Source organism: Coturnix japonica, unplaced genomic scaffold, assembly GCF_054131305.1.
Source record: "Coturnix japonica strain WE unplaced genomic scaffold, WE-NBRP24 Scf039, whole genome shotgun sequence".
In the NCBI taxonomy this organism is placed as follows: Eukaryota; Metazoa; Chordata; class Aves; order Galliformes; family Phasianidae; genus Coturnix; species Coturnix japonica.
In genome coordinates, this window is record NW_028188942.1 from 1862082 (window position 1) to 1884880 (window position 22799).

The 22799-nt window shown below is 47.5% G+C and overlaps 1 protein-coding gene across 1 annotated transcript; it reads right to left on the minus strand.

Moving 5' to 3' along the window:
• Positions 1-15538: 15538 nt before the first annotated feature.
• On the minus strand, positions 15539-17111 carry LOC146753185 (uncharacterized). The gene is made up of 3 exons (XM_085530858.1): positions 16845-17111; positions 16648-16737; positions 15539-16286 (listed from the first exon to the last, which is right to left on the minus strand). The coding sequence occupies exon 3, from the start codon at positions 16230-16232 to the stop codon at positions 15738-15740; it is 495 nt and encodes a 164-aa protein (XP_085386984.1). The 5' UTR covers positions 16233-16286; positions 16648-16737; positions 16845-17111; the 3' UTR covers positions 15539-15737.
• Positions 17112-22799: the final 5688 nt, after the last annotated feature.

The following is a 22799-nucleotide window of genomic DNA, read 5'->3' on the forward strand; positions in this document are numbered from 1 at the left end:
TTGTGGGCAGAAAGGTAGGTAGGTAGAAGTTTTTATTTCTGTGAAAGGCCCTGGTGGTGTTTAACTTCCTTGACATTAAAGCAAAGGATGTTAGCTCGTTTATAACATAAGATAATTTAATCAAAATCATCATCAGAAGCATAATTACCTTTAACTGTAAGATGGGCACAAGATTCACGAGATTCTGCCTTTTCTGCTACAGATTTTATTTCTGATGCATCCTTGACTTGGACACGTGTGTAAGTCAGCAAGTAGCTCTTTCCTGAAGCAGAGAACCACAGAGTCACTAAGGCTGGAAAAGACCACTAAGGTCATCTAGTCCAGCCACCAACTCATCCCTACCAAACTGTGCTCTTGAGAGCAAACCCACAACTACACTTGGCTTCCTTGAGCAAAGAGCTCTGAGGCACATGGCCAGGCTGAGCATCATCCATCTGGTTTCACAGCATCACTGCCTGTTCTCTCATGTCAATGAAACCACCCATTCCCCCACGTCCACATCCCCACCAAAGTGTAATCTAAACATGGCTTCTACAAGGACTGACCGAATGTGGCCGTCGTCACCTTCAAAGTACCTGATACAGAAGGATCACACTCACTGTCAGACAAAACCTCTTTGGAGAGGTGAACTGACTGCCCTGTTCACCCCCACGTTGGAAATAACTGCACTCATTTCCTACCTGCTCCCAGCAGTGTGGGATGGTGGGATAGCATCACACTTCCCACACTAAGCTTCCCACCTGTCACTTGTTCCACCTAAACCTCAGTCCCAAAACAAAAGGGAAACTCGCTTCTGAACCCTCTTCACTTCATTTCAGATGTCTTATATGCTTGATCTCCAACCCACCCCCCACTCAGGAGAAAGATCCCCCTCTTACACCCTACCACCTTGCTGCATTCTAATGTTGTCATCAGCCTTCAGCTTGTTGTCATCTTTGTACCACTGGGTCTGAACCTCATCATGTGAAATCTCACAGACAAAAGATGCACTCCCATATTCATTCACTTCCACATCTTCCAGTGGTTTAACAATCTTGATATCTCCAGCTGTGAAATACTAGAGACATATTTGTCAGGGTATTTCCAGAACTGAGTGCAGCATCTTTTCCTTACACATATTTGCATAGAAAATAAGTAGGATTATGTTTTATTCTAAACCATCATCCATTCCTGAGTCATTTCCCTTTTCAACACAGTCAATGCATTGTTGCCCTTGAACTTAAAGATAGACTTACTAGCTACAATGGAGCTCCCTGCAAACAGTTTTCATGGAAACCAGAATCTCATTTATTCTAAAACCTTTCAAGCAAAATTAAGGGTAGAAAAACAATAGAACTGACTGAATCTTTAAGGTCATTTAGTTCCAGTCCCCCTGCTATAGGCAGGGACACCTCCCTCCAGACCATCTCTTCTCCTCAGGGTCAAGGCTTCTCTCAAATCATTCTCCTCTAAGCCTGTGCCTGTGCTTGGGATTGCCCTGACCCAGGTGCAGGGCCTTGTACTTGGCCACACTCAAGTTCATGAGGCTGCCAAGGGCCCACCTCTCCAGCCTGTCCAGGTCCCTCTGGGTAGCATCCCTTCCCTCTAGCACATCAACAGCACCGCTCAGCTTGGTGTCATCTGCAAACTTGCTGAGGGTTCATTTGATTCCACTCTCCATGTTGCCTACAAAAATGTTAAATAACACTGGTCCCAACACCACCCTCCACCTGGACACTGAGCTATTGACTGCAGCTCTCTGAGTGTGACCATCCAGACAGTTCCCTATCCTGCAACTGGTCCATCCATCAAAACCATTTTTCTCCAGTTCGGTGACCAGGACGTCATGCAGGACAGGATCAAATGCTCTGCACAGGTCCATGTAGATGATGTCAGTTGCTCTCCCATTATCCACTGATGCTGTTACTCCATCATGAAAGGCCACCAAGTTTGTCAGGCATGGCTTGACCTTGAGGAAGCCCTATTGGTTACCACCATCACCTCATCTTTATTTTCCAAACTATGCCAAGGAGAACTAGACAGAACTCTACAATGTCGTGTCACTACAAACCTGTCTGAACCATTGGCTTCTCTGCATGCTCATCACTAGTCTCTCCTTAGCTTGTGTGCCCACAATGTATGGGGAATGTCAGCCACAAATCTTACCTAGGGGACATCTTTGCTTCAAAGTCCCTTGAACATCACACAATCCCTTTTAACTCTCTAGGTCTGCACTTATTTATGTCAGAATCAGACCATATTTCTGTGCTGCTATTTCCCTTTCCTTCTGAAGGGCCTGGATACAACTTGGATTAACCTCAGGAGCAGAGTTCCTGCATAAAACAGCCAGTACTGAAACAGCAACCCAGCCTGGTTGCAGACTGAGAGAGAAAATGAGAGTTCACCGCCTGTGAATAATGAGACTTCTCTTATTTCCCTGGGAAGTAATGCCCACTTTTTTACTTTGACAGAGCTCCTTCCCATCCTAGAAGGGAAAATATCAAGTCAAATCTACATTAGTCCTTCCATCTCTGCACTGGGCAAAGGCAGCCTTCAGATCTATGCTTAATTCACCCAATTCCCTAGAATTAATGGAACTGTACTTACTGGAACATATGTTGAAGCTTAAGCACAGTGCAGTGTTTTCAACATGTAGGAATGGCTATAGAACACGCATAAATTCTGGCTGACATATGACAGCTTAAAGCACTGCAGAGGACTGTTAACAAGCCCGTTTGGACATCACCTTGAATAAATGACGTTATCCCCAAGTAAGGGAAGGAACAGCTGAGCACCGGGGAGGTACACAAAGGGCCAGAGCAAATTCTCACACTGTCAGGTGCAAAGAAAACTGAGATTTCACCCTAAAACCCAGTTCAAAACAAGGCTACAAAATCCTGGCTGAGAATTTCTGAATGCTCACCAGTTGTTTCCAGCTCGAAGGTCATCTTCTGGCCAGCAGCCTCGCAGATGTATTCTCCAGCATCTTTCTTCTCCAGCTGCTCCACAACCAGACGCCGTGTTTTGCCCACAGATTCCATTCTGAACTTTCTGGAGGAGGCAAGCAGTCTTCCATCCTTGTACCATTTTACTCCAGTTGGATCCTGTGCTACTTCACAGCTGAGGGAAGCACTTGCTGCCAGGGCAGCACTCACCTCTTTCTGCACCTTCTCCTGGTTTATAAACACAGGTTTTGGCTCTGAGGGAAGAAAAGAAAAACAGAAGGACTGAAATGAGACCATCTTGCAGGTTTGTATGTACAGGTTGGAACAGGTTTAGGTTACCACTTGTGCCCAAACTAATAGCCTTCACTAGAGAATATCAGCTCTTCTGTTGAAACTAAGTGTCAAATCTAGGCAAGAAAGAACCCAGGAACTGAAGGAACCAAGAGGGTCCTTGAACACCAGTCCCATGGTTGCAAGTCACTATGCAAACATATTGAACCCAAAAGAACATCTGACCTGCAGGCAACCAAAACCTGAGTTCCTTTTGCTTAAGACCCACTGTGAAACATCAAAACACATAAACATGTGATAGTCAAACCACTGGCTGCCTTTTCATGACCCAGAACAGTACTCCTGGCTTCCTGAACAGACTCCTCATGGCCTCTACCATTGCCACAACTGTGACTGTCAAAGGCACAAAGGAAATATGCTCACCAACGCAGTCCTTTGTTCTTTGTGTGTGATTTGCAGATATCTATCTTACTTTGAGCTCTGGCAATAGTCAGCTCTACCAGGTCTCTTACTGTGAGTAGCAGACTCACCTATCCAGATGCAGCCTCCAACATAAAGGCATAGTAAAAAGTCAGTGTACTACTAGGAGAAGTTCCTGCTTCTCCTGCCACGAAAGGCTGCACGTACAACATGCACTCCAGCCTCACTGCACATACTTTTCTTAGTCAAATGTTTCGGTGAACAAGAATTACAGTTTGGGATCTCAGGCACTGGAGAGATTTGAATAATATCTTGAATATTGCTTCCACTGTACATATATCAGTAATTATTATTCTACAGACAGACTGAAACAGGTCTTTGTGCCATACTAAATCCAAATACTTGCTACAAACCCAGGCAATCAAGTATAGGGGAAAAACCTCAGCACAGACTACTGCAACTGGATCACTGTATAATAGAAACTAGATTTTACTTTACTGATCTCTGCTGTATTTCAGACAACACCTGTCTTACCTGTGACATCAATCTTGAAGGTGAGTTTCTGGCCAGCAGCCTCGCAGCTGTACTCCCCTGCATCTTTCTTCTCCACCTGGCTCACCACCAGCCGACGCTGTTTGCCCTCTGACTCCACCTTGAACTTCTTGCTCGAGGTGATCAGTTTCCCCTCCTTGTACCACTTCACCTCCGTCTTCTCCTGGGCCACCTCGCAGCACAGTGTGGCATTTTCGGTTGGTGCAGCCTTCACCTCCTTCTGCACCTTCTCCTTGTTGAAAAAAGCATCTTCTGCTTCTGGAATTGAAGGCAAATGGGCACATTTAAGACATGAATCTTTTCTACACAGCCTTCCCCAAATTCCCAAATTAGTCTTTGGACTGTACCGTTGAGGACAGCTTTCCCACTCACATTTCCTGACAGTGCTATGAACTTGTATTGGCAGTAACTATGCTGGTACTAACAAGGATAGCAATTACAAGCAAAATGGTAGAAATACAGAAGATATAAGGAAAAGCGAACTCACCAGAGCTGAGACAATCCTCCCTGGCAAGCGATCTCCACAAGATGCTGCCTCAGTGAGGGTCAGCCCTTAAATGAGGTCTCAGAGGAGGTGGAGTTGAACTCCACCCCTTTAGGGAGCACAGCTACATAACTTTCACCTGTGCTCCCACAGCTGACCCCACACTTGCCTCAGCTGATCAATCAGTGGTTCACATTGTGATCTCCCATACAGAACTGAATGCCAACATCTGAACTATATCAATTGCCAGTGAAGAACTTCCTCCCTGCCAGACCAAAACAGTTTAGATAGCCCTAAACTTGTTTTCATTTCCACCAGTATCATGTTCCAAAATCTTCAAAAATTAAAAAACACCCCTTTCCCCACTGTCCAGCAGCACACCAGCATACGCAGTCATTGAAAAGTCTGTTTCATACAAGGGGACAGGCATTAAATTGTCCAAACAAGCTGACAGCTGTAAGTTGCTTTGCCAGCAAAAGCCAGGTGAGGGTCAAGATTAAATTCTGTTTGTGATTAAGTCATAGTGAGGAAATGTATTTTTCTCACCTACTTATTTCTGAAAACAATTCTAATATCTCCTGAGTTTTCAGAGGCAGTAATAAAATGGTTTCCCCTATGGAATCATAGAATGGTTTGGGTATAGAAGGAAGCTTTAAAGATCATCCCGTCCAACCTCTTGCCGTGGTCAGGGACATCATTCACTAAATGAGGCTGCCCAGGGTCCCCATCCAGCCTGGCCTTGGACACTCCAATGATGAGTCACCCACAACCTGCACTGGACAATCTGTTCCAGTGTATCACCACCCTCATCATAAAGAACTTTTCTCATGTCCAAACTGAGTCTACCCTCTTCACTTTTGAAACCATTGCCCTTTGTTATGTTGCTATAGACCCTGGTAAAAAGCCTTTTTCCACTTTCTTATCAGACTCTCCTAATAAATGAACGCCTGTCTTCCTCCATTTCTGGAAAGAAAAGCACCAGCTTGAAGCCTTTCTATTTTTAAGCATTTCTTTTGTACCTGCTATAGAGAAGAAAACAAAAGAAAATACGGGAAAACCTTTTTAGTTGCAGGTTTCTTTAATTTAATAGAAACCACCAATGCTGCCGTCTAGCATTGTGACCAAATGCTGTCTCTGAGACTATTTAGGAAGAAGCATTTGCAGGGGTGTGCTTGTGCCATGAAGATACCTTTAATATTCTTTAATTTCCCCTGTAATTATTGACTTCTCATTTTGCTATCATTGCATCTACTTGAGATCCCCAGGGAAATTCCCGAATTATTTCCAGCCTGTCTTAAGCTGAGGCTACCCAAGTCCTCTGTGTTCATAGCTTCAGAAGGCAAACAGGAATGTACACAAATTAAACAGAATTTAAGCACCGTCTACATCACTGAATGCTGGGGTTGAATGTGTCAAACCACTTAACTTTCCCCTCCTTCTTTGCTGGGGGGTTCAATACAGTCAAAACAATTTCTCTCACCTGTGACATCAATCTTGAAGGTGAGTTTCTGGCCAGCAGCCTCGCAGCTGTACTCCCCTGCATCTTTCTTCTCCACCTGGCTCACCACCAGCCGACGCTGTTTGCCCTCTGACTCCACCCTGAACTTCTTGCTCGAGGTGATCAGTTTCCCCTCCTTGTACCACTTCACCTCCGTCTTCTCCTGGGTCACCTCGCAGCTCAGCGTGGCATTTTGAGTCAGTACAGCCTTCACCTCCTTCTACACCTTCTGCTTGTTGATAAAGGCATCCTCTGCTTCTGGAACTGGAAAACACTGGGTAAAATATACATTACATATGAACAACTTGTGACTGGAAGACATTAAAAGTTGCTTCTATGTTGTATTGGACCATTTCCTGGAGCAACACTGCTTCACAGTGTTTATCACACATTATAATGCATCCTCAGCACAGTCCCTATGGTCATCCCATCCCTCTGGGTAATCTTTACTATCAGCTAGGACTCCTAATTTTCAGATTTCTTTTAATGAAGACAATGACAGATCTTCATCTGTGTGTCTTTTTGATATTGCTCCACTCTACGCTGGAGAGCAGCCAAATACAGCTCAATTATGAAGACCTCAAAATCAGGAAACCATAGAAATTTAAGAGCAGAAAACCATCTTTTGACTCTACCATATGGCAGTGATATAGCCCTTAATATTGTGAATACTTGGCCTACATTAGGTTTTGTAGCTCGGTTTTATGCATAAAGCATGGTTTTCTACTCTCAGCAACCCCTGATTCTTCAGAGAACTGGCTGAGGTCATCTCCTCTTAATACCTAACACATATAGAAGAAAGTGTTTAAAGCCCACCTTACCCTTTGTGTCAACAAATGGAGTTAGCATCAGAAAGATAGCAAGTATAATTAGTTAGGCATACACACTTCAGTTAAGGGGATTCAGTTAATCACTTTGCTAAGTGGGATCGATTGATACATTGAATCTTTTATTGATTACTTTAATGACTGTTTTATCTGATTCTCCTTTTACCAACAACTGGTCGCTGAGAGCGTTCATGCTAGCTCCTATTTGAGGCGTGGGAGAACAGATAAACCCTAAATAAATGGGCTTCCATTTCTATTCCATGGTTTGCCCTACAAAAGGCTGTAGAAGTGCAGAATATTTATGATGCACTTACATCATGGACTTCTCTAGTGCTAGCCAGCTTCTAACAGCAGAGCAATTTTGAATAAGCTTCCTATGCTTGTTTGGGTCCCAGGAAAGATCCCAGGGTCCTGATGTTGATACCAAGACAGAGGCTCCAAGCATGAATGCAGGACTAGCAGGTGTGAGGGGGATTGACATTGCCTTTTATTTGCAGTGGAGACATGGAAGACCACTCATTCAGATCATTCATGCAAGCATATTCAGGCATACCCAGCTCAGGTGACCGGGAAGGCTCCTGCTCCCCAGCAGTCATGGCAAACCCTTCCATGACCTGTCCCCTATCTCCTTCCTCCCCGCTGTCACTCTGTGAAGCCTTCTGCTGCCATCCCTTTCCCTTCCTTCATGACTTTCTCCTCTGCATGCTGTCTGAATTCTGAGTGGCAGCAGCTGCCCAGGAGGGTAAGTTCAGCTCAAGTTCCTGTGCTGCTGACCGTTGCAGTACGTGCAATCCCAGGATTCACACCACAGCTCTACCACCAGCACTGCAGTCCACTGAAGGCGAGGGAGCAGGGCAGCAAGCCAATGCAAGAATGCAGTTGATACACTCTACATTTGATCTCCCTGCTTGTATTGACTGTAGAAGCATCATTCTCTCCGCCCATCTTCAACAGCCCCTGTTCTGACTGATGATTTTCAGGGAAGGTTCAAGTTGGATGTTAAGAAAAACTTCTTCTGAAGAGGAATGGTGATGTGGTGGCACAGCTTTGCAGGGAGGTGGTGGGGTCACCATCCCTGGGAGTGTTCAATAACCATGGAGATGTGGCACTGAGGGACGTGGGCAGTGTGCATGGTGGGATGGGGTGAGGCTGGATGTGGGGATCTTTGTGGTCTTTTCCAACCGCAATGATTTGATGAAGATCAGAAGGGTTGCTTATTAGCAAGACAACAAACATGGCCTAGACCAACCAGGTGATGCAAAACTTCTCACAAATGCAATGGAGCTTTGGCCCACTTCAAATAAGGATTTCAGCGTGCACCACAAATACTGAGATAATTAGATGGCAGAATCAGCCCTTTTTAGTCTAGTTTTCTATAGGTTTCCAAGGTGTACAGCACTTGTTTCTTTTAAGCAAGAAGGTCTAATCTGCATCCCGTAATGCTCAACACTCAGCACCTAACATTCAACATGTCCTTAAAATGGGATTGTTCTGTGCTACCAGTGGAACCCTGGGGTAGAGGAACCCTGAAAATCTTTCTGAGTGCAATGGTAAGAGGACAAATTAAGACTCAGGAAGCCATTGCACTTTGGGAGAAGCTAGTAAGATGAGGATTTCTGTAGTGAAAGAGCCAACCACTCCAAGAGTACTCATAATCCCTCCTGACTTTCACACCACATCATTTTGCAGTGAGTGCTGGACTTGCACGTCATGTTACGGTGGTAAACATGAGAAATACAGCAACGGTAGCTAAGCAAGCACTCCCCACGTATGGCAGAGGAGGAAGTATTACATTACCCTGTGCAGCCATGAGCTCATCCGGTCTGAAAGAGAACAGAAAACCTTTGGTTTCTGAGGCAAACAGCTAATAATAGCCCTCAGCTAGCAAAATTAAAGTGTAAAAGCACTACATTGCTGGGTTTTCTCCCTACGCCTCTGCAATAAGATGTGGGCTGGCTTTGGCTGCTGAGGATTAACTTGGTTGATTCCAGCTGTTGCCATAGTCTTTCTGTAATCGTTCATATTTCATTTTCTCTGACAGATACCTCCCAAATCTACCCTTTCTGTAATCCACTCTTTGCTGAAACTGCCAGTTTCCTGAGCCAAAAGCATGAGCTACACAACTCACGGAACAGATCCAAAGGCCCCAGAATCACATCCACATGGTGTGGGAAACGTAAAAGCTGATAGTTTAGAGTCTACACCACAGGCAGCAGCAAAACTGTCTACTACAGGAGCAGAGATATATTGCACACCAGGGACTGAAGGAGCAGAATGCCCCAAGATGGAGAGAGCAAAGACTGCAACCTTTACAAGGGAACAGAACGCAAGCTATGCCCTGCATGGACACCAGGTCTGCGTGAGCAGAAAGGCAGTAGACTCCCAGTACAGTTGCTCCTCCACATAGCTGATCAAATGCCAAACCTTGACCAGGATTAAGCTCCAATGTGTTCACTGCCATAAGAAAGAAGAGGAGAAAACAGATTCCCTGTCCTGATCAGCTCAGAATACAAGACGAGAACTGTAAAGTTAACAGAGAACAAGTTGACTTATGAGCAAAAACCAGTAGAGTGCAGCTACAAATAAAACAGAAGACAAACCCTCGTCATCAGCCAGCTCACTAATGGTCACTCAGAATGCAGCTGATGTGCCCATGGCTATCTGGAGTCTAAGTTAAAATTTACTGGATCTTGTGCAAAATATACTGACACCAGAGCAATCTCTACTGCAGCTGGAGTGAGAGATCTGCCTCTGTTCTAAACCCTCAGACTAATGAGAAACGTACAATTAGAAAGGTATCAATTGATTCACGACTGATCATTACATTTACAGAACATGGAATGAATGGTTGTCAACGTGGGATTCAACAAGCCAAAGGCAAGTGCAATGCCTCTGACTAAAAGTTCTTAGGACACCAACAACCAAACCTTCTCAGTGCAGCCACAGTAGAGATCTGTAACTACTACTGTTGAAATATCAACTGGTAGAGCAGTGTTGCACATTGTACAAATCACAGTTGGACATCCATGGACAGCTGATGATAAAGTAGTTGTAGGGGAAGAGCTGGATGAAACACTGTTAAAAACAAATAATCATTTTAGTTGCACGTTTGTAAGCATTTCTTTTCATCCTCCCCAAAACAGTTTCATGGCAGAATCAAGACACATTCACACAGACGTTTCCACAGCCAGACTATGGAATAATCAAAGAATATCAACCAAAATGTGTTTCCTACCAGTTACATGAATCTTGAAGGTGAGTTTCTGGCCAGCAGCCTCGCAGCTGTACTCCCCTGCACCTTTCTTCTCCACCTGGCTCACCACCAGCCGACGCTGTTTGCCCTCTGACTCCACCCTGAACTTCTTGCTCGAGGTGATCAGTTTCCCCTCCTTGTACCACTTCACCTCCGTCTTCTCCTGGGCCACCTCGCAGCTCAGCGTGGCATTTTGAGTCAGTACAGCCTTCACCTCCTTTTGTACCTTGTCCTTGTTTGTAAACACGTCTTCTTTCTCTGCAGGGACATCACAACAGTCACACCGTTTTGCTGTAGTCTGCTGCAGAGCTAACTCCAGTTCCCCGTTTTCACTATACTTGCCCTTCACAGGGAGCATTGTGATACCTCATTAAGACAGGAAAATACTTTCCCCTCTATTTTGCCTTGGGAAATGATAAGCATATCATTTCATTTCATATGATATCATATCATATCACAAAGCTAAACATTTCGCAGTCTGATAGCAGATTTGGACATGAGATTTAGAACACCTGCATGCACTGCTGAACCTCCTCCCTTATCTTTTTTTCTTCTCATGTCTCTCTACATTTCCAGTAAATCAGAAGGGAACGGCCCTCTAGAACAGGTTGCCCAAGGAGACTGTGGATGCTCCATCCCTGCAGGCATTCAAGGCCAGGCTGGATGTGGTTCTGGGCAGCCTGGGCAGCTGGTTGGCAACCCTGCTCATAGGAGGGGTTTGGAACTGGATGAGCACTGTGGGGCTTTGCAACCCAGGCCATTTATGAGTCTGATTATTTGCATTTTCCACCTCATTGTGTCATTCAAATTTTGTAACCAGATCTCTTCAAACACCTCCCATTTTCTCACTCCTTGCATGCCTGGTGTGCTCTTGCACTGTAACCCTGCAGACACCAGATGACTACAAGAGCTGCACAAGTTACCCTCCTTGCCTATGGTTTGTTGCAGTAATTCATTCCTGGATGGAAAAGCACATGTAGAAAAGTGTTGCTATGACACTAGATGACAAAGAAAGTCCTATAGCCAAAATGTTTTGCACCAGAGAGGCTGTCAGTTGATCCTCCAAATGCAAGACACACCAAATGAAGCGTTCCTTTATCTCTGGGATTTCAAGCATTTTCTCACCTCTGACTTTCACCTGGAATGTTGCTTTGTCATCTTTTGTTTCACAGCTGTAGCTCCCTTGGTCTTTCAGGGTCACATTTTTGACCATGAGCTTGCGGTGCGTCCCCTGGGAGATGATGCTTGTCCTCTGGTCCTGCTTCACCTCTGTTTGATCTTTCTTCCATATGAAAGCTCCGCTTGCAGCTGACACCTCACACACTAGCTCCAGGTCTTCAGAAGGACTGACTGATATTTCTGGAGTCGTTTTGGGCTTGTTGACCGAATTAATGGCTTCATCTGAAGAAAAAAAGAGAAAGTGGTTTACATCCTGACTCAGGCTTATTCAGCACAGCATGAAGATACAGTTAGAACTGATTGTAATGTCTCTGCTCATTACATTTGGGTGATCGAGTTTCACCTCTGGAGGTACTCACATACAAACGTGTGCTTGATTCTCCTGTGTAAAGGAAAGAGTAAGTTCTATGCAGACAGTTCTTATTTCTTCTAATCAATTCTGTATTCTGCACATGTTCTTCTGAAGCTAAAATGAAGGCAGCTAAGTAACCTGTTTGCAATGCATGAACAAACCTATTTAACACCTTGTCTCTAAGCTAACAAGCAGCGTTTGATGAGCACATCAGTATTTCATGCCCTTCATTCCATCCAGACAGAACCTGCCTGAGGAGCAAGCTGATGGCTGTCAGCTACAGGCAGACCTAGCTTAGTATTGCATTTCTTAGAGCAACAACTGTTGCTTTCAGTCACTGAATATGAATCCTTGGGACCTGATGAGGTGCACCCATAGGTGCTGAGGGAGCTGCTGGAGGTCGTTGCTGAGCCGCTCTCAGTAATCTGTCAGAGGTCTTGGAGAACTGGGGAGGTGCCTGAAGACTGGAGGACGGCCAGTGTCACTCCTGTCTTCAAAATGGCAAGAAGGAAGACCCGGGTAATTATAGGCCGGTCAGCCTCACCTCTGTCCCAGGGAAGGTGATGGAACAGCTTGTGCTGGATGCCATCTCCAGACAACTGGGAGAAAAGGAGGTTATCAGGAGTATTCAGCATGGGTTCACCAAGGGGAGGTCATGCTCGACCAACCTGTAGGCCTTTTATGAAGATGTCACTAGCTGGGTGGACAGGGGGAGAGCGGTAGATGTAGTCTACCTTGATTTCTGTAAGGCTTTTGATGCTGTCCCCCTTGACATCCTTATAACAAAGCTGAGGAAGTATGGGATAGATGAGTGGACGGTGAAGTGGGTCGAGAATTGGCTGACTGGCCGAGTGCAGAGGGTTGTCGTTGGTGGTGCGGAATCTGGCTGGAGGCCTGTAACTAGCGGCGTCCCCCAGGGGTCTGTGCTGGGTCCGGTCTTGTTCAACATCTTCATCAGCGACCTTGATGAGGGGATAGTGACCACCCTCAGCAAGTTTGCTGATGCCACGAAGTTGGGAGGATTGGCTGACACGCCTGAAGGCTGTGCTGCCATTCAGAGAGACCTGGACAGGCTGGAGAGCTGAGCAGTAAGAAACCAGATGAGGTTTAACAAAAGCAAGTGTAGAGTCTTGCACCTAGGGAGAAATAATTGCATGCACCAGTACAGGCTGGGGGAAGAGCTGCTGGAGAGGGGCTCTGCTGAGTGGGACCTGGGCGTCCTGGTGGACGACAGATTGACCATGAGCCAGCAGTGTGCCCTTGTGGCCAAGAAGGCCAATGGCATCCTGGGGTGTATTAAAAAGAGCATGGCCAGCGGGTCGAGGGAGGTGATCCTCCTCCTCTACTCTGCCCCGGTGGGGCCTCCTCTGGAGTGCTGTGTCCAGTTCTGCGCTCCCCAGTACAAAAAAGACAGGGATCTCTTGGAAAGAGTCCAGCGGAGGGCCACTAAGATGGTGGAGGGCCTGGAGCATTTCCCCTATGAGGAGAGATTTAGCAAACTGGGTCTGTTTAGCCTTGAGAAGGGAAGGCTGAGAGGGGATTTGATCCAGGTTTATAAATACCTGAGGTGTGGGTGCCATAGTGGCGTGGCTGGTCTCTTTTCAGTAATGTGTAGGGACAGGACTAGGGGTAATGGGATGAAACTTCAGCATTGGAAGTTCTGCACGAAGATGCGGAAGAACTTCTTTACGGTGAGGGTGACGTAGCACTGGAACGGGCTGCCCAGGGAGGTGGTGGAGTCTCCTTCTGTGGAGATATTCAAGATCCGACTGGACGCCGAGCTGTGCGACGTGGTGTAGGGAGCCTGCTTTCCAGGAGGGTTGGACTCAATGATCTCTAGAGGTCCCTTCCAACCCCTGCAATTCTGTGATTCTGTGAGGCAACCACAGCCTCACTGGGAAGACTGTTCCAGTGTTTCACCACCCTCACAGTAAAGTTCTTCCTGGTATGTATTCTAAATCTACCCTCTTCCAGTTTAAAACCATTTCCCTTCATCCTGTCACTACATGCATTTATAAAAAGTCCCTCCCAAGCTTTCCTATGCACTCCCTTCAGATACTGGGAGGTTGCTATAAGGTCCCCCTGGAGCCTTCTCTTCTCCAGGCTGAAGAGCCCCAGCTCTCTCAGCCTGTCCTTCTAGGGGAGGTGCTCCAGCCCTCTGATCATCTCCATTTCCCTCATCTGGACCTGCTCCAACAGCACAGTGTCCTTGTGTTGGGGTCCCCTGAGCTGGACGCAGTACTCCATGTGGGGTCTTACGGGAGCAGCGCGGAGGGGCAGAGTCGCCTCCTCGACTCGCTGGTCACACTTCTCTTGATGAAACCTGGGATATATTTGGCCTTCCAGGCCGCAAGCGTACACTGCCACCTCGTGCTGAATCATCTGAGACCCCCAAATCCTTCTCCTCGGTGCTGCTCTCAAGCCATTCTCCACCCAACCTTTATCTGTGCTTGAGATTTCCCCAACTCAGGGCACTTGTCCTTGTTGAACTTCATGAAGTTGACATGGGCCACCAAGTTTGTCACGTCTGACTTGCCCATGGTGAAACCATTTTGATTACCACCAGCCACCTTGTCTTTATTTTTCCGTGTGGTGCAGTAGGGCCTTCAGTTGGATCTACCCCGCGATCTTACCAAGCACAGAGGTGAGACTGACTGGCCTGTAGTTCCCTGGATCTTCTTTTTTCCCGATCCGGAATAGGGGGGTTATGTTTCCCCTTTTCTGATCAGTGGGAACTTCGCCAGACTGCCATGACCTTTCAAATACGATGCACAGCAGCTTGGCAAGTTCATCCACCAGTTCCCTCAGAACCTGCGGATGGATCCCTTGGACTTGTGCAGCTTCAGATTCTTTCGATGGTCTAGAACCTCATCTTCACTTACAGCACTTACAGATCCACCTTCTCCAAGTTTTACTGTTGCTTTCTGCAGTTTGGGCTCTGGGCCTAGAGCACTTGCCAGTGAGGCCTGAAGCAAAGAAGTCATTGAGCACCTCAGCTCTCTCTGTATTCCTCATGACCAGGCCTCTAGTTGCCTTCCAGAGAGGGCCCACATCCTCGCTTACCTTCTTTTTAATCACTGATATACCTGTTCCCCTTTCTGTCCCCAGCTAGATTTAGTTCTGCCTGGGTTTTAGCTTTCCTAACCTGATCTTTGAGGTTCCCATACTACTTGGAAGAGGAAGTTATCATCAGCACATTCCAGAAACCTCTTTGATTTCTGGTGCAATGCTGTGTTGTCCCTCCCACAGATATCAGGGTGGTTGAAGTCCCCTGTGAGGACCTCATCCTCCATGTCCTTCTTGTAGTGAGGAGCCCAAAACTGAACACAGTACTTGAGATGCGGCCTCACCAGAGCTGAGTACAGAGGGATGATCACCTCTCTGCTCCTGCTGGCCACACTGTTTCTTATACAGGCCAGGATGCCCTTGGCCTTCTTGGCCACCTGGGCACACTGTGGGCTCATGTTGAGCAGAGCATCGACCAACAGCCCCAGGTCCCTTTCCTCTTCACAGTCATCCAGCCATTCTGTCCCAAGCCTGTAACACTGCATGTACCCCCAGCAGAGAACAACTACATCCCCCAGAGGATTGCTTGCTGCTCTGTCACCCTTTATGTTCAGTGCAAAAGATAAAAGCCATCCGTATATCACTTGATCTCCCCTTTCCTTTTTGATCCCAGCAGCACGAGAACTCCCTGGGTTGTCTCACCTCGGCTTTAGAATAAGGACTTCAGTTTTCGGACACACTTTGTAATGTTATTTTTTTAATTTTTTTTATTGGTTTTAATTCTAATTCTGATACTAATTATGATATATTGTACTGTAGTGTGTTATCTTGCATTCTGGTATCATCTTTGGTCAATTAATTAAACAAATTAAAACGAATTAAACAAATTAAAATTAATTAAGCCAATTAAAACTAATTTGTTGCCACTGTTTTGGTTTTTGGCCAATCTCTCTACTTGTTTTCCCCTTTTTTTCCTTTTCCCTTCACTGGGGCCTGGATGCTTCTAGGGACTCTGGAGTTTGTTTTTGGGTCAGAAGCAGTACGAATGCTTCTGGGGAGTTTGGAGTTTGTTGTTGACGCAGAAGTAGTCTGGATGATTCTGGGGACTCTGGAGTTTGCTGTTGGGTCAGAAGCAGTACGAATGCTTCTGGGGAGTTTGGAGTTTGTTGTTGACGCAGAAGTAGTCTGGATGATTCTGGGGAGTTTGGAGCCTTCCCTGCCCAACGCAGGTTTGGGTGACTTCTCAGGCAGCTTCATTGCACGCCCTGTGCTCCATGAGTCTCCCTGAAGGCCACGCTCCATCAAAGCCACATTCCTTCTGCATTGTCCAGACAGAAGATTATAGCATGAAGGAGAGGGGCCAGCTGGTTTATGAAGCATTGTGGGTCTGATTTTCGAACCCGCAATGTAATCCACGGTACCGGGCTGGAACTTGTCCCTGGCCATCTGTAGTCTGTGGATCGATTTCTTCAAATTGGAAATCTCCCGAAGAAGCTCATCCTGGAAGGGAACAGAGGGTTTATGCTTGGTCTTGTCTTAGAGAGTGCTTCCCACCCTAAGTACTGCTGCTTTACGCAGAAGAGGGCAAGCACACTGCTTCAGCCTTGCAATGAGGGCAGAAGAGAACGGCTGCCACAGTGCTCTGCTTGTAAGCAAGCAACTTTCCAGGCTGCCTTCACACCAGCACGCTGTGCTAGCTCAGCTCTGAGCTGAGCTGTCCTTTCCATGCCTCAATGCCTAGACCACCAGCCCGCCCCTCACCTTTTCTGCTTTCCCCATCTCCCTCAGATCCATCAAGTAAAGCCCGTGCCCTCAGTGCCATGCTGCTGACACGTGCCTACCAATACTGGGCTTTGCCTACCTCTTCTCGCCTCTTTGCTTGCTTTTTCTCCAGCTTCAGCCTGGTCAGGTACTGCCTGTACTCGTTGAACTCCTTCAGAGTGCAGACAACCTACAGAAGAGACAATGACAGATGGCTGTAGTGTCAGGCCCCTGCCTGGCAGACTGGAAAGCCCTCCTGAGGAGACCCGTGTTGGTCAGCCCAACAGCCAAACTTACATCGCCATCCTCGGTGACCAAGCCCCGTTTCTTCAGGTTCCGCAGGTTGTTTTTGCGGTTGTGGAACTCCCGCAGATGCGGGTCATGCAGGCTGTTGTACTCTGTGCACAGATTGCGACTGTACGGATCTCTCAGGTCAAACTGAGGAGAAGGCTGGTGGAGCTGGAAGAGATGTGTTGTAGAGTGTGAATGGGGAAGGAGAGAGCAGCAAAGAGACAGAGACACTTCCAAGCTGCTCACACCCACAGGCTGGCCTCTTGCCTCTTTCCCAAACAGTCATGTCTGGGTTTTCCTAAGTCCTCCAAGAGGGAGAGCAGAGGGTTGCACCCTCCTCCAGGAATGACCCGGTCTCCACATTTCTGTGCCTGATGGGTGCCTGGCCCCAGCATCCCAACACATGGGATTGGCATCCCAACACAAGGCCTCCTTGGCATGGCGGCAACCCCAGGAAACAAGAGCCCTTTTTGACGCTTCCTTACTCCTCTCACCTTTTCCCCCAGATTTCTCCTGGCGAAAAGGAGCTTGGTGCCGGGCTGCACAGGGATTTTAACCCCGAGTGGAAGGTCCAGCAGCCAGCTACCTCCTGCTCCAACTTCCTGTCCTCTGGGTCGGAGCTAGAAAGACAAAGACACGCTTGGACACTCAGACACTCCATTCCCCTCTCCAGCCCACCTCCGCTCCCTTTGGCAGCTCCCTCCCCACTTCTGTAACCGATGCTGGGATGTGCAGAGAGGTGCGATTCCCTGCAAGCCTTCTCCAGCACCAGCATGAGGAGAAGTGTCCCTCAGCCTCTGGAGAGCATCTACAGCCCCAGAGCAGCCCTGCATACCCCAGGCTACTGCACTCAGCCCTCTCTTGATGTAGCAGCGCTCACCTTTCCGCTCTTCCCCGCTCTGCTCAGAAATTCATCTGGATTTCGGAATCCAGCACTGCAACAGCACTCCATGGCTCCTAGTAGGAACTCTCTGAGAGCTGCAACCCTCCGCTACCACCTCTCGCTCCAGCAGCAGCGAACTGAGGCCACCCCAGCCGGAGTTCCAGCCTGCAGCTTTATGTCACGCTCACCCACTGTTGCATCACAATGACATGCAATGACATGCGGCAAGCCTGCAGCTGCATGGAGGCCCTTCTGGGTGCACTCGTGGTAAGCTGCTCCAGCTGGCCCTGCTTTGAGCCAAAAAGGCTTGCTGAGTCCTGAGGCCTGCTGTAGGCTTCCTTGGTTTCTATCACAGGTGATGCTGCACGTGGAACAAATACCTTCTCGGGTTGTCCCAGAGCTTGTTTTATAAGTAAATGACACTGAAACAATGTGGGAGAGCTGGCCTGTTTTTCTGTCCTAGAATCGTAGAATGGTTTGTGTTGGAAGGGACCCTTAAGATCACCTCGTTCCAACCTGCTATAGACAGGGACACCTCGCTGTAGACCAGGTTGCTCACAACACATCCAGCCTGGCCTTGAGTTCTTCCAGGGAGAGGAGGGATGCTGAGGAGGTGGAAATAGTGAACGCCTTTTTTGCTTCTGTCTTTAGTGAAAGGGCTCTCCCTCCGGAATCCCAGGCCCTGGAGGTTAATGAGAGAGTGTGGGGAATGGGAGATTTCCCTTTAGTCAGGGAAGAGGTGGTCTGTGAGTGCCTAGGAAACATTAAGGTCCATAAATCCTTGGGACCTGATGGGGTGCATCCACAGGTGCTGAGGGAGCTGCTGGAGGTCGTTGCTGAGCCGCTCTCTGTAATCTATCAGAGGTCTTGGAGAACTGGGGAGGTGCCTGAAGACTGGAGGACGGCCAGTGTCACTCCTGTCTTCAAAATGGCAAGAAGGAGGACCCGGGTAATTATAGGCCAGTCAGCCTCACCTCTGTCCCAGGGAAGGTGATGGAACAGCTTGTGCTGGATGCCATCTCCAGACAACTGGGAGAAAAGGAGGTTATCAGGAGTACTCAGCATGGGTTCACCAAGGGGAGGTCATGCTCGACCAACCTGTAGGCCTTTTATGAAGATGTCACTAGCTGGGTGGACAGGGGGAGAGCGGTAGATGTAGTCTACCTTGATTTCTGTAAGGCTTTTGATGCTGTCCCCCTTGACATCCTTATAACAAAGCTGAGGAAGTATGGGATAGATGAGTGGACGGTGAAGTGGGTCGAGAATTGGCTGACTGGCCGAGTGCAGAGGGTTGTCGTTGGTGGTGCGGAATCTGGCTGGAGGCCTGTAACTAGCGGCGTCCCCCAGGGGTCTGTGCTGGGTCCGGTCTTGTTCAACATCTTCATCAGTGACCTTGATGAGGGGATAGTGACCACCCTCAGCAAGTTTGCTGATGCCACGAAGTTGGGAGGATTGGCTGACACGCCTGAAGGCTGTGCTGCTATTCAGAGAGACCTGGACAGGCTGGAGAGCTGAGCAGTAAGAAACCAGATGAGGTTTAACAAAAGCAAGTGTAGAGTCTTGCACCTAGGGAGAAATAATTGCATGCACCAGTACAGGCTGGGGGAAGAGCTGCTGGACAGGAGCTCTGCTGAGTGGGACCTGGGCGTCCTGGTGGACGACAGATTGACCATGAGCCAGCAGTGTGCCCTTGTAGCCAAAAAGGCCAATGGCATCCTGGGGTGTATTAAAAAGAGCATGTCCAGCAGGTCGAGGGAGGTGATCCTCCTCCTCTACTCTGCCCCGGTGAGGCCTCCTCTGGAGTGCTGTGTCCAGTTCTGGGCTCCCCAGTAAAAAAAAGACAGGGATCTCTTGGAAAGAGTCCAGCGGAGGGCCACTAAGATGGTGAAGGGCCTGGAGCATCTCCCCTATGAGGAGAGATTTAGCGAGCTGGGTCTGTTTAGCCTTGAGAAGGGAAGGCTGAGAGGGGATTTGATCCAGGTTTATAAATACCTGAGGTGTGGGTGCCATAGTGGCGTGGCTGGTCTCTTTTCAGTAATGTGTAGGGACAGGACTAGGGGTAATGGGATGAAACTTCAGCATTGGAAGTTCTGCACGAAGATGCGGAAGAACTTCTTTACGGTGAGGGTGACGTAGCACTGGAACAGGCTGCCCAGAAAGGTGGTGGAGTCTCCTTCTGTGGAGATATTCAAGATCCGACTGGACGCCGAGCTGAATATACCAAGGCCAATTGCTATGCCAGGCACATTTATGGCATCAGTGAACAAATAATGCCTTAAAAATTGTAATAGACAGGAGCCATCTATTCTTTTAAAACTAGGTGACCAAAGAAGAACAGTCCCTCTAGAGTCAAGCTGTTAAGAACTAACAGCATCAATCAATATCACATAGATAGATTACTTCCCTGCCCTAAGACCATCTTGTGACCATTTGGTGCTCCTAATTAAGCCCTCTTGATGGCATTTTGTCTGAGCCATGTGACATTTTGTGATAGGAGTTACTGCTAGTGTTCCCTTAACCCTACACCAAAGTAGGAGGTATCCATTCTCAGGGAATCATGCAGGCTTCCTCTGTATCTGATGCTCAGAGACAGCCCCAGAACTTTTTAAATCTTAGCTTAGCTCTCATCCAATAATGTTCATCAAACAGTGCAACTTGTCCTTTGGGGATGCCTTTGTTCTGCATCAACCAGTTCCAACGGAGTCTTCTTGGCTTGTTTTAGATCAGTTTGTCAACAGATAAAGCCAGGGTCTTTGAATTACAAAGTGAAATTGCAGAATGCATGATTCTCAACCAAACAGAACAGGAGGTGGGATGCAGGGTGAATACCTGAGCCAACACCACCTGCAAGCAATCCTTCAATATCTTAGGAATCTCTAGCCCTCCCAAATCCAGTGTTGTGCTTGATCTATCATCTCTGCTGAGTTTTTAGCTAGCTGATGGTGAGCATCTTGGTGGAGATGGGTGAGCAGTCGGACTAGAGGGTCTTAATCAACCTTAAGGAGCCTGTGATCAGAGGAATGTGAATGTGCTGTTAAAGGTCACAAGCGCTGCGCTGCAGCATGAGCATACACAGCGAAAGGCTTTCAGTAGAGCTTCAGTTCATAAATGAGGACTGGGTTATGGAAAATAGGCTCAAGATAGAAACCAGAAAACAGATCTTAACGCCAGGTTCTGTGAATGCAGCCAGCTGAATTTCACAGATATTGAATTTCAATGACAATTTCTTGTGTTATTTTACCCTCCAGCTCCACCCTGAACATGACCATGTCAGTGACAAGCATTACTCCTCCAGGCTTGACCTGACAGTGCTTTACTTGTACTATGAGCTAATGCCAGGAAGAGCAGGAAAAGAGTTTCATCCACGTGCCTTCTCCTTCCTTAGTAAAACCAGTGTGAAACTGCAGCCACGTCAGGCTGAAGGAGACGTCTCAGATGTCCTGCCTGGATGCAGGAGGTCACGTGTCAGAGGATGTCTGGCACGTCAAGTCTCATGGCAGTGCAGTGCATGACAAACTGCAACAACACTTTCCTGTGGGCTCCTTTGGGCACGAGGCCCAGCGGGTGACACACCTCTGGCTGCAGCTCTTCAGAGCCTCCCAGCAGCCACGTGATGCCCATGGGAGAGACACAGCTGACCCGCACAGCAGATGATTTACCAGCTAGCTCTGATTTACAGCAAGAGAAGATACAAGTGGCGATGCTGAATGGTGAAATACTGCGAGTGTGTGGCATGGGTATAAGATTGGTGAGCCTGAGGATGTTCAAAGTCAGGCTGGAGAGGGCTCAGAGCACCTGATGGAGCTGCGGTGCCCCTGTTCATTGCCAGGCAGTCCAACTAGCTGACCCTTAAGGGTCTCTTCCCTATCTATGAGATACACGAAAGCTGATTCTGCAGTAACCAAGCTACCAACAGCAGTTGTTTGTCTTACAGCTTGCCAACACAGGTTTTAAAATAACAGCATTGATTACTCATTTGATAGTCACATTACAGTGCAAAGCACATGGAAACGTCCATCAGCTAATTCAGTTAATTCTGGGGGCAGACCTGCCAGTATGAAATATTATGCTAACATGACTGAGAGAAGAAAAGCAAAATTAAGACTAGCTGACAAGCCTTGGCAGGAAGTTCTGCTCTCCATCAATTTAGTCCCATTATTCAGTTCTGTTTGGAGCTTTCTCCATGTCTCTCTGGAGTTTGTTCTTTGAGAAGAAGCAATTAAGTAAGCTCTCCAATGCCAAAGTGCATACACTACTCTAGGGCTTTGTTGTTTCTCCATGGATCAACAAGGGTGACAAGCCAGCAGAATATGATGAAGAGCCTCATGCATACTCAGTGTGAAAAAAAAAAGGCAATTGTTGCTGGGAAGAAGGTGCATTTGCATTTGTGTCATCCGCAGAGGGTACTGCAGAAATGGAAAGTCTTCCACTGGAGAAAACAAAGGGCTCTCATTTATTGCAATCAAGGCCCAGCGTGTGGATCTCAGAGATCAGACCTACACCCTGCAGCAAAACAGAGACCTGCGTGGGAAAGTTAAGTTTCTCTCTACATCTGTGTAAGAAAAAGCCCACCATGGAATGACAGCTAAGTAAACATCCCTGTGACTCTTCACAGGTCTCTTCTACATTTTGGATCACTGCTACAAAAAGAGCTGTTTACATCATCTCTCGTGGCCACCCTGGGAGAAGAACAGGAAGACTGGGATGCTCTTTTTCCTATCTTTCCTTTGATTTCCTCTATATCGTAGGGACGAATCACAGGACAGAACACAGAAATCAACTGGCTCTGCAAAGCAGATTGGCCAGTTCAAGTCAAAACAGCCACTGAAAACACCCCAGATGCTGTCTGACAACAGCTGGACTGTCGGGGAGTCAGGTGAATGCAGTCTGCTGGCCCTGGGCAGGAAGAGGACAGCCCAGACTGTCACATACCTTTCACTGAAAGCTGATAGAGCATTTTATCCCCCTCACAGATGCACTGATAACTTGCAGCATCATCCATGGAGACGCTGTGAATTTTCAGGGTGTGTTTCTTCCCCACAATGTGCAGTTCCTATTTTTCACTGGCCTTGAGCTCC

What these genes read in the sequence shown, in the direction of transcription:
- LOC146753185 (XM_085530858.1), bottom strand. Translation starts at nt 16,232, where the DNA reads ATGGCCAGGGACAAGTTCCAGCCCGGTACCGTGGATTACATTGCGGGT.